The 12,274-nt window shown below is 28.9% G+C and overlaps 1 protein-coding gene across 1 annotated transcript in view; it reads right to left on the reverse strand.

Annotated features, from left to right (window-relative positions):
- Nucleotides 1-12,274, reverse strand: part of spidey (hydroxysteroid 17-beta dehydrogenase 12 spidey) — a gene marked incomplete in the record, with an annotated part of 62,792 nt that overhangs the window by 4,864 nt on the left and 45,654 nt on the right. Inside the window, 2 exon segments of the mRNA XM_067046577.1 lie at nt 993-1,068; nt 3,178-3,224. Coding sequence (XP_066902678.1) covers nt 993-1,068; nt 3,178-3,224 — 123 coding nt within the window.

Genomic DNA, 12,274 nt, shown 5'->3' on the forward strand with positions numbered 1-12,274 from the left:
CACACTTTAAAAAAAATATTTATAAATATTATACTGAGTTTTAAAATAATATTAGTAGTTCACTAATATTATTTTAAAATACTACACCATTCTCTTCAATGGTATTGGTGGATACACATATATACTTTCTATACAAAATCAGAGTCAACCTAAAAATATATTTCAGGTTACAAATGATATCTAAAGTTGTCTAGTTTGGAAAACAAACTGGTTTCTCGAAAACCTAGGGTGTAGTGTGAAATGTTATTGAAAAGACACATAAAGACCAAATAGTTAGATGGTCAGTGATCCATCAGCTACCCTGCAGGTTAGTACTTGTGTTTTTTTGGGGGGGGGGGCAATGATTAAGAATTTGGAGTAACAGCTTAGAAATTCAATATAGCATTAAAATTTTCTAGTAAAATTCTAAATGTGTGTATGGGACAAAAATTTCTAAATACTTTGATAATAACTGGTAAAAGTTTTTGGAGGTTGCTCAACTGATTTGGATGCACTGACACTGTTTGTTCAAAGATTGAAATAATTTTTTTTCTCACCCCTTATTCTGAATAGTTAGTGTCTTAGAATGATTTAAAGTTGATGAGATATGCCATTCTTTTAAAACCCTTAATGTCTTTTTAATCTGGTCACCAAAATATTTTCAGTGACTTACAACATTAATTTACTAATTTGTATTTAATACTACATACTTTAACTAATAACTTTAAATTATTAAATAGTTTTTCTCAATTTTTAATAAATAGATTTGAGAAAATTTATTTTTTCTTGTTTATTTCCTTTTACTTTCTGTGTGTTTATTTTATTTTCTTTAAAATGTAATTTCAGATATTAATTATTGATTATCACATTCTTGTATATGAAATAAAATCACAAGTTATTCAAGCATAAGACATGATGAACAATATTTTAAAAATAAGTACATTTTCTAATTATTTAATGCAAATATTGTCACATTATTTTGTGAACTGTTACTACATAATATTTAAACTAACCAATTTCTTTGGCAACGGTTTCTAGCTTTGATCTTGTCCGACTTATGAGCACAATGTCCATCCCCTTCTCTGCTAACTGTAACATAATGAATAATAATGGTTATTATGATGTTCAAATTCTAATTTGTGAATTCTCAATAATAGCAAATATAAATACTAAAAAATATCATTTACTCAACATCAAAATTATTGTTATAAATCTCAAAACATTATAATAAAAAATAAAGGAATAATAGTAGACTATAATTTAATACTACAGACAGTAATTAAATAGCAAATAAAAAGTAAAATTACAACTACAAAGCACATGAAATTTCAATTTTCAGTTACAAATTAATAATATAAAACTAAGTATTCATTGGTTATAAAGGTTTACATGGTTTACATCTGCACAATTTTTCCAACATTATTAGAGAAACTCTAAGTGGTTACTGCCTTATAAATAAGTTGCCGATTAACCCAGGATTTTTGAAAAAAATTAGTTTTAATTTAATAAATATCATATAGATGGTCCACTATTAAGTTTAGATTTGGTAGTGAATAAATTAACAATATTTTTTGCACAATGGGTCTTAATATAGTTGGTATCAATAAAATTAGCATCGAAAAAAAGATACAAATACGTAATAGTACAGGTGCCAAGTGAAAAAAGTTGACTTAATGGAAATCAAAACATTTCGAGCATTGAGTACTTGAATATTTGATGGCCAAAATGTTTTTGAATGCACACTTTAAAAAAAATATGTGTATATTATTTACTAGCTATATATTTTTTTCCAATCATAAATGTATTATAAATGATTTTACCTTCATACCTACATCACAATTATACCATACCTACAATTATCCAACAAAATATTTCAACTTGCTCCTTGACTGAAGTCAAATTTACGAAATTTCATTCTTTTATATTAAGTATTCAATAGTTAGTACCTTATTTATTTTTGATACTTTCAAAGAAGACTGAAGTTTCTTTTTAGGTAACTCATTTGTTCGTAGAAATGAATTATGTTAAAAACATGACATCCTATGCAATATTGATAGTACTGGTATAGATACTTTCTTCAGCTTTAGGCAATTGTTCTATTATATGGTATTATGAATTTTTTTAGTGTGATATTAAAAATTTTCCATTAGGAAAATCAGCCATGGGCATAGATGGGTATATCCAGGGACGGCTATGTCCCTCTTATCACTTGCCAGATCCTTCCCAAAAAATTTTAGAAAAATAAATAAAACCCAACAAGGTTATTATTTTGTCAGTCAGATGGCTTAAAATACTAATAATGATTAGCATTGAACTTCTTTAACAATCAAAAGTTTTTATACTTGTATCTGTTATTCAAATAGGTTCATATCTCTTGAGAAAATTAGCCTCTATAAGCAACTACCGCTCCCCCCCCCCCAAGAAAATTTAGTTGACTGTTCTACTGAAACCAGCTCCCATTGCAAACTAGTTTTACCATTGGTAATTGGTGTGATTATTGTTTTGAGATAGCCTTCTTTTCTAAAAATCTAAATCTAAATTGACATTATAATGTAAAATGGATTCACTTTAGTAAAGTATGGTGAAATTAGTACAGACTACTAGTGCTAAGCTGGTTTATAATAGTTTCACTACTACATATTCTAAAGTGGCCCCCTTTTTCCGGTAATTAATTTAGTAAAAGGAATTATTTTAGGTTTATTCTCAAAACGTCTAATGATTTAATGAATTATAACTTTTTGACTGGAATTTAGATGATATATTAATGAAAAGCTATCTCCACACTAAATTTGACGATTCTTTTGGATTGGATATGACGTTCTCTTGATCCATAACTGTCCACACAGTGCGTTTTTTTTTTTTTATGCTTTGATCGCTTGTGCTTGCAAAAACAGTGGGGACATAGCAAATCATAAAAATATGATTTTTAATAGTCAATTTTAAATATAACACTGGAAGTGGCTCGAACATGCATCGTTTTGTGCTCGGAAACGTAAAATTTTAAAAATAAATGAAAACATTCTTTATTAAAAATATAGACATACATGTAAGAATTTTTAATCCAAATAAATGAGGAAGAAATTTAGAACATACATTAAATTGTAGCAGCTTAAATTATAAAAACAGAAGTAAAACAAGCCCAGACAATAATGTACATAAGTGTAGTTACTATTCACACTATATATGTATAAAGCTTACCTTGAAAGCAAATGCCTTGCCGATTCCATCTGTAGCCCCAGTGATTACTGAAAACAAATAATATTTCAGTTATATGAAAATAATAATATGATAATTGAATAAAAACATCCAAAAAGGATCCAAGTTGTATTATGTCTTCATCTAGGACAATGATAAAGCATTATCAAAAATGTAATTAAAATTTATTTCAACTTTGTTAGGGTTAAACAGCGAAACAAGATCTACAAAGAAAAAGTAATTGTCATTTACAGTTATTTGCTCTGATGTCTTTCATGTTCCGATTATTTTAAAATAAATAACAGATATCCCGAGAAACATATTGAAGACAATAAACATTTCAAATAAAGAAAGAGATAATTCTTTTTTATTAGTGAGAAAAAATAATAAAAATGATTTTCAATTGATGTTTTTCCTTCTCTCATGTGTAATACAGCTCATATTCAATGCATTAATAATTGAACTAATAAGATTTTAAATGAAGTTCTTCGTAACATTAGTTTATTCTCCCATATATTCAAGTATACTACTTGAATCCAAGCGATTTTGGATGTTTAAAAATAATTAGATTTGGTTAATATGATTGCCAATCTAGTCGTTGGATTGAGGAGTCTTCCTGATGTTCCAGGGTGGCCAAAATCTTAAGGGATGGATAATATTTTGCCTAATTTACTATTTTCAGAATTAATATTCTATTCATCTCGAAAAATCAACACCCATCCATACCTCGATTAAGACCCTTTTTTAAAGTTAAAATTCAATTATATAATTATTTAGTATTTATTCACTAGAAAAAAAAGAGAAATCAGAGAGTTTATCCAGATATGAAATAACATTAGATATAGCTTGTATTGACAGCTTTCACTGTAGAAGAAGTAAAAGTCTCCATTTATTAATAATAGAAGAGATATTTAATAGGAATAGAAGGATCATACAGAAGAGAAATAATAAAAATAACTTTATGTGTGTTCCTGAAACCATTAATTTTTCCTTCACAGAACTGCTACGAAACCTCAACTGACAAAGACGTAGCCAGGACTGCAAGAAACGAAGCCTATCCTCCGTAAAGTTTTTTTATTTGAAATATAAAAATCAATATCCTGGCACGTTTAGACATATCTTGTGTAGTCCCATCACAATGGACACTATACTATTAACCACAGACCCACTGGATCATCACAAGGATCTCTACATATAGGATTTGTGAATATATGTAGGGAGCAAGGTAGTTGTGAGGGCCTTGACGCTTGTTATAGATAATGGAAGTTAAGCAACGTCAAACGTAGTTAGTACTTGGATTGGTGACCGTCCGGAATGTATGACAATTTTTATCAGAGAACAACATTTCGCCTTCTACCCCCCCCCCCTCCCACTCCGGGAGGTCAAATTTAAATTATTTAGAAAAAAAAGTAAGGTAGAATAAAAATTTGCGAAGGACTTCATGAAAAATTACTGCCTTACGGCTGACCGAATAAGGATTTGTAGACACTTTCAGACTTCTCACAGGTCATGATTATCCCCAAGCCCATCTAAACAGAATTGGAACTAAACCCACCACAAAGTGCCTTGTAAAATTATTTGTATCTGGACCCAGACCATCAGAAGCATTGTGAAAGAACACAAATTTAATAATTTGAACGCCAAAGAATGACGAAGAAATTTTTTTTGTAATGAGGAGAATGCAAAATTACCCCACCTAATCTAATGAAAGAAAACAAAAACTTTTTCTGAAATTTATAATTTCTATCAATTCTAGCTGTAAATACTTTGTAGAAACGTAAGACAGGACAGACTGGAATATAACCTATACGGGAAGTATATAATATAATCGACTATTACGAAATCTTTTGTTCAGAACATTGAAAGTGAAGTGTAACTTTGCAATAGAGGGAAAGCAGATAGAGAGAAAGCAAGATAAGCTCAAGAGAGCATAAGCACACTGACCCACTGAATGGTTCCCTGGGTGTCCTTGCGCATGGTCAATGTCCCTCAACTTCATGCCTTCCGTTCCAGTTCAGTCTCTAAAGCCCACCTTACAGGGTCAATGCCTTTGAACGTAGTATCTATTGTTACAATATATCCTTCTGACGGTCAATACATGATGAAATTTAAAATTTACTAAACAATATTGATACCCTTGGGAAATGGAGCCTAAAACTATATTTTAATTATCTATCTATATGTCGAACTTGCACTTTTCGTTCGGTGCGTAACTATCGATTGTGTTGAACAGTGTTACGATCAACTATCGATAATAATCAGCAATGAAATATTGTGTTTGTAATGATCGAAATTCTAAAATGTTGCAGGATGCTTGTTTATTACTCCTTTCTATAATTAGGTATAATATAGGTCTCTCGTGTGAATAATAATGAGTCTGTTACTGTCATTGGTCATGAAGACGAAAAGTATTTCATCTTTTCATTTAATTTACTTATTTATTCAGTTCGGCCACTTATGGCCTTACATGAACAAGAAACAAATGAAAGATACAAAAGTACCTTCTGGTACAAGTGCAGGGGATAGTCTCACTAGAAGACACCCTTGTGAACATCTACATGGTAAAGGAGAAAATAAATGAAGAAAAATTTTTTACATACCTGAAAAAAAAGAACATATACAAATTATACTAAACTTAATAAAAATAAATTAGTAAAAAAAAAAAATCATTCTAATTGTATGTATTACACCTTCAACTGGTCGTTAATTTAGTTTAGAATCTTATGAACCTAGTTTTGATGAATTTCAGCTGCAATTGGGCGTGTAACTGATTATGATCAATTACAGACCGTTAAATGCATTAATTATTTTTGAAATATTTCAAGTTTCTTGGGCTTAGTTGGTGAAGCTTCGCCCCGAACTTCACAACCATTAATTGGTAACAGTCGCAATAGGACAATGGTAATTTCTGGTTTAACATGTTTCTTTTCGTGACATTCGACGATCTAAATTAATCCATAGATATTTATTTGAATCTGTTGGTGGATTCCGAAGTATGAAGCAGTTATTAATAAGAAGTACGGAATGATCATTTGGATTTTGGTTACGATTTTTTTTTTGTATGTGTGTTTATACTGAACTTCTACTTAGTAAAATCGTTTTAGAGATTGTCAAGGGAGGTCTGCACTACATCTGGCAGTAACCATATCCAAGTGTAGTGAGAATAAGACAGTAACATCTAACATAGCAAATGAAGCATTGCTTAACACTTGAACACTTTATGATAATCATAAATATTTAATATTTATACAACAACACGAGATAAAACAATAACCACACGAGAAAAAAAAAATCTCACAATAGCCTCGGTTAATCTAAGGTTGATCGACACTTTTTTCATTATAAAAGTCAAAAACTTTACCTAGAATTGGAAGTAGACTGATGGGTCTATAATTCTCTGATGGTCTTGATTTTTTCCCTACCATTTGAATACAAATTAATTCGGCTTCCTTCCATATATATAAAATATATCTCCATGTATTCCTTCCATAGTCCGGTATATGGTCTGGTATATGGAGCCTCTCGATTTTACAACAGAACAGAATCATGAATTCCTTTTTAAGATTTATCTTCGGTACATCGAGGCATTCTCTACGTTCCCCGCCTCTACGGCAAGTAAAGCTGTATTTTCCCTTTTAAACGCTGACAAAATTTTCTTGAATGTTAACTGTCAATTCCCAACTTCCTTGCTACATCTATAGTTTCCTGCGATTCAAATCCTCTATCCACCTAGATCACCTAGAAACTAGATCTCGCCATCCTGACCTCTATATCCATGCCCACAGAACTAAAACATTCAAACATTCCTTTTTAGCCCAATCCACTGCCCTCTGGAATTCCTTCACTGCTAATACCCGACATGCTTCTCCCCTGTCTTCATTTAAATACTTCCTTTTCCAATAATTTTTCACATTTCAAACCAAAACCTCTGATTATAATACCTAACTTAAGAATGGAATTTGAATAAGAGGTGAATAATATATTTTATTTTCTTCAGATTTTTTTTTTATTAAGATTGTTGTGGTGAAAAGTAAACTTTCTTTAGAATATTATCAATATTCTATAATTGTTAGTACAACGGATTTTCGGATTTCCCCATCTTCAAGTACTAATATTTCTACAATTATCAACAATTTTGTTATGTATACAATTAAAAACATATACTCCATTTTACTTCATTATTAATTTTCTTTTATTTTATTTGACTTTTGTACTGCTTTCACTTATGATTTAGAATAAGAATTTATTTTCTTTTTGTTTGTTGAATTTTATATTTATATATTAGACATTGTATAACTCTGCGTTCAAGTTTTGCTTGATAATGGTTTTAGCCAACGCCTTAACTAAGAAGACTCTTATTTTAATATAATAATCTTAATTTTTATTTTTACAGATGAGTTTTTGTTGAAAATTACAATCTATTATTGTAATGTTAAGGACAAAATATATTCTTATGAAAGCAACGGAAGAATTCTTTGACCAGACCTATAACACAATTATGTAATTGTGACTACATGAATTTAATTCGCTCAGTGATTATAGCACTGAAGTCACAGTACACTACCTTACTCAAACTGGTCCCAAAATTCGATAGTATGTTAAAAAATAGGTCAAAGACAACTCTGACATTGAGGAGACAGAGATAACTGACACGTTAGCCAAAAATTCAAGTAAAAAGTAAATGTCCAACAAAGACTAAATTTTCCATCATAAAAATTTGGCGTACAGAATTAGATTAAGCGTTAGAATAAATTTTTAAAAAATCACAGATTTATTATGAGTTCGGCAAAAACCCAACATTATTTACTCAAATCTACAAATAAAAATATTAAAATAATTTTAATTGAAGATGAGCTTGCAAATTTACATTTTAAAAAATGAATTAAGAGTGGAATGCAAGTGATAAGGCTAAGACAATATGATCTGACAATGATTTTTATTTCGGCCTTTTTTAATAAAGTTTCGGGAATGTTAAACTAATAGAATATATTCCAGGACATATTTATTTCGCAAACAATTATACATCTTAAAAAAAATAAAAAATAGATTGATATTTGAATAATATGTTATTGTTAAATTCTATGTTTTGATTCAATTAATATATCACAACATGCCTAAATTGAGTGAAATGTGGAAGTTGTGTGAAAGTTTGGCCGCTGAATGCCTTGTCAATCTTCTAACTTGTGAGGAAGAGAAACAAGATGAGCTAATTGCCAACTGTCATAATATTATTATTATTATTGTCATCCATTGCTTTATTAGTTATAAAAACATCCAAAACAATACTAACACAAACGACGAGCAAGTAACCTAAAACAAAAACAAACAAAATGGTGACGAACTCAACTGGTCTGTTGCGAGAGGTCATTCTCCATTTAACAGACCTAGTACCAGACTCAAAAATGTTATATGTTTTATCGTTTTAACATGCTAAAAGAAGGAAACATTTCTCCTTTAACATAAGTTTTATCCATTTAACATGCTTTAATATGTTAAACTAAAGATCATGAATAGACCTAAAAGAGGAAAAATAATAATGATGTTTACCGGAACCATAGAGATTTCTAAGTGAGAAAGGAGAAGATGGAAAAAGTGGGAGTTACTACTGACTATGATCCCCACCATAGACAACTACTCTAACGGACTTTTTTCCAACAGATTTATAACCGAAAAAATCTAACTTATAATACTATAACAAGGTAAATGTAAAGGTATATGGCATTATATACAGGTTATATTCAGTATAGAGGGTAAAATAATAAAATAACAATAAAAAGGTTACCAATGAATATTTTATTTTACTAATTTGTACCTTTTTTTACGGCTACCCTGACTATCTTCTGATAAAATAATTAGAAATTAATTTATAAAGAGAAAATGGTGTAGAAACTTTTTTATAAAAAATATATGACAAAAAGAAGAAATTCGGAAACATAAAATTGTATATGTAGCTATAAGATATTTCAAGATTTATAAATGAAATAAAAATAATTCAAATGTCATTTCCTTTTTCTTCTAACTCTACCCGTAGAAATAAGTTCACAAGCACAACGATGAAACTTGTAGAAAAAAAAATGGAAATCGTCTTATAACTAATTTAGAATAAATTAAATGGGGAAAGACATTGATAATAGACCAATCTGGTTCACCAAAGCGACAAAAGTAGTGAAATCGTCAATCTCCACTCTGTAATTATTGATAGCTTTGTTTTTTATATTTCACATACTTAATAATAATCTTATCCGTTGTACTTTATCATCGTATTTTATAAATACAATGTTTCGTTCTTTAAGGCGGTCATCTTATTAAATATCTATATCATTAACAATATATTACCTTATATAATTATTTTGAAATAATTATTACCTATAATATAATATTTTGGAAAAGATGTATCTCTAGTGAAATCGTCAATCTCCGCTCTGTAATTATTGATAGGTTTGTTTTTTATATTTCACATACTTAATAATAATCTTATCCGTTGTACTTTATCATCGTATTTTATAAATACAATGTTTCGTTCTTTAAGGCGGTCATCTTATTAAATATCTATATCATTAACAATACATTACCTTATATAATTATTTTAAAATAATTATTACCTATAATATAATATTTTGGAAAAGATGTATCTCTGGTTCTTTTTTACGTAAAGAGCTGTTGACAGACTTTTAACAAATTTCCTCTACTTCCAATAATGTATGCTTAAAGTAATAGGCACAATATATTGTTTCTAAGATATTTTGCGTGGAAGGAATAAATAACGAAAATAGAATTATACAGTTTTTCTTGAAGGAATATTATCATTATCAATTTTTATATATATTTTTTTTGCAGTTTTCCTGTTAAATTTATGATCACATAATAACATAAAAATATACAATTACTTAATAGCATACAATTTTAGCAAGTAATTAAGTAAATTAAATTCAATCAATATCAATTATACCAGGACGTGAATTTATCTGCAATAAATCGATCAGAACAAGAATTAATATAAAAACCTTTTTACAAATGTTATACTTTCGTAGTTTTTTTTAGGTTATGATTTAATTCTTAGCTATACATCTATGTAACCACTTATTAATTATATTAGTACTATTATACTATGATTAGTATAACTAATATAGTAGCACAGTCTTATAGTAGTGAACTCTTGTTATAAGCATCAAAGTATTTATTTGTATGCTTTATTAAAGTATCAGTTTTATGATTTTTTGACGAGTTAAATGTAAAGATTTTCTCAGAACTTAAAGGCCTAATTTAGGTAAGAAGTTGTAAAGAAAAAAAAATTTTTTTTTAAATCCTAGCGATTTTTCCAACGATAGAAAAAATAAATTAATAAACCATTGAATTACATATTTTACAATAATATAAAAACCCTAATTATATTAAATATACGGAAGCTTTAACAAATCCGATTTACTGTTCTGCGGCTCTCATTAAATAAAGAAATCACAATTTTATTTACTTATGTTTTGTTATCCCTTTCTTTTCCTCTACAGAAAAGTTAATAGCAAATAATTTGTTATATTAATTATTGAAATAATAATTTATTATTATATTGTATGTAATATATTGTTTATTATATTGTAACATCTGATATCTTAAAATGTGAAAGTGCTTTTCTTTTTTGTTTTGTTTTGCATCGACTGTACTGTGAAAATTGGAATTACTCGGTTATTGTAGGTTTGGGAATACCAACTTAACCCAGGAGAGAACTAACGGTTAGCAACAAAAATTTTTCTTTTTTTTATTACATTTTAAAATATACTAATTTTTTATAAATTAGGCTTTAGTAAATTATTATTAAATTAAAGTTTAGTAAACAAATTATCGCTAGTGTATGAATCAATAATGAATGACTTGATTTTACTACATTTGAACCAGAACTGCTTACTTCTTAAAAAAATAATTGTTTTTCAATAAATGAGTTACGTGTTTTCGATAAATATCTAATTATTTATCGAAAACACGTAACTCATTTATTGAAAAACAATTATTTGAATACTTAGCTAAGTATTGTATAACTTTATCAGATGTAATAATCTTACAAAGTTATACAATACTTAGCTAAGTATTCAAATAATTGTTTTTCAATAATTTAGGCCCTAAAGTTCTTCAAATTGAGCTATTGGAACAATAAACTATTAGACGCCAATGTGAATATTTAATATTTTCTGGGGACAAAATTAGACCAACGGTTGGGCAAGGAGGTGATTTGGTCAGAATCACTTTGGACCGCCAGATTTTTACCCAATTGAGGGTACCCAATTTATGAGGCTGGGTGGACCCTAGGATGGCTCCAGAACCCACAAGGTTGACTCACGGCTACAGTGTAACATAAATCAATTATCTGCGTGTGTATTAATTCGAAAATGGATTGGAACCAGATGTCGCGATGGAACTTGCGTGGGCCTAATAAGAGGAAGACAGTACATATTGAACAGCTAAAAATCCCGATTTCTTCGAGGCTGGAGAGCTCTTATTACCAGTGAAGTATAAGATTGTACAAAATGTATTTTTTGTTTGTTTAGTTGTTTTTTTATTATTACTATTGATTCGTGAAAATATGTTATAAGCACTTAGTATGAGCTAGAAGAATCAATTTTTGTACTAATAAATTTTTCTGTTACTCTTAAATCATATTTATTTTATTTTATTCTATTTCTAGCGAAGGTTTAAAAGTTTTACTCTTGTATGTAAAATGCATATTAAATAGTTTTTCTTTAGTGTTGTTTGTCATGTGATTCTATTCTACTGTGATCTAATGTTTAATGTCCATACGTTATTGTAAATAATTTTTTTATTTCCTTATATAATTTTTTTTTTTTTTTTATATATTTGATATTGTATTGTGCTACATAAGTTTACGAAGACGTAACGTTGTTCGTAAAATGGTGGGGGGGGGGAGTTACGGCCTGAGTGCAATGTCAGAAGCAATGTGACAAAGGCCGTCAGGTGATTGAATCGATCAGCTGATTGCACTTGTGTATGGAAAGGTGCTGAATACAATAAAAGTCAGTCTTGTTTATGCATTGAGAAAGTATTCTTCCGACATCCTTTTACTTTTTTATTAGTTTTTCTTTGCTAACATGTA

This window comes from Halyomorpha halys, unplaced genomic scaffold, assembly GCF_000696795.3.
Source record: "Halyomorpha halys isolate HHAL.00 unplaced genomic scaffold, Hhal_1.1 Scaffold258.1, whole genome shotgun sequence".
Classification (NCBI taxonomy): domain Eukaryota; kingdom Metazoa; phylum Arthropoda; class Insecta; order Hemiptera; family Pentatomidae; genus Halyomorpha; species Halyomorpha halys.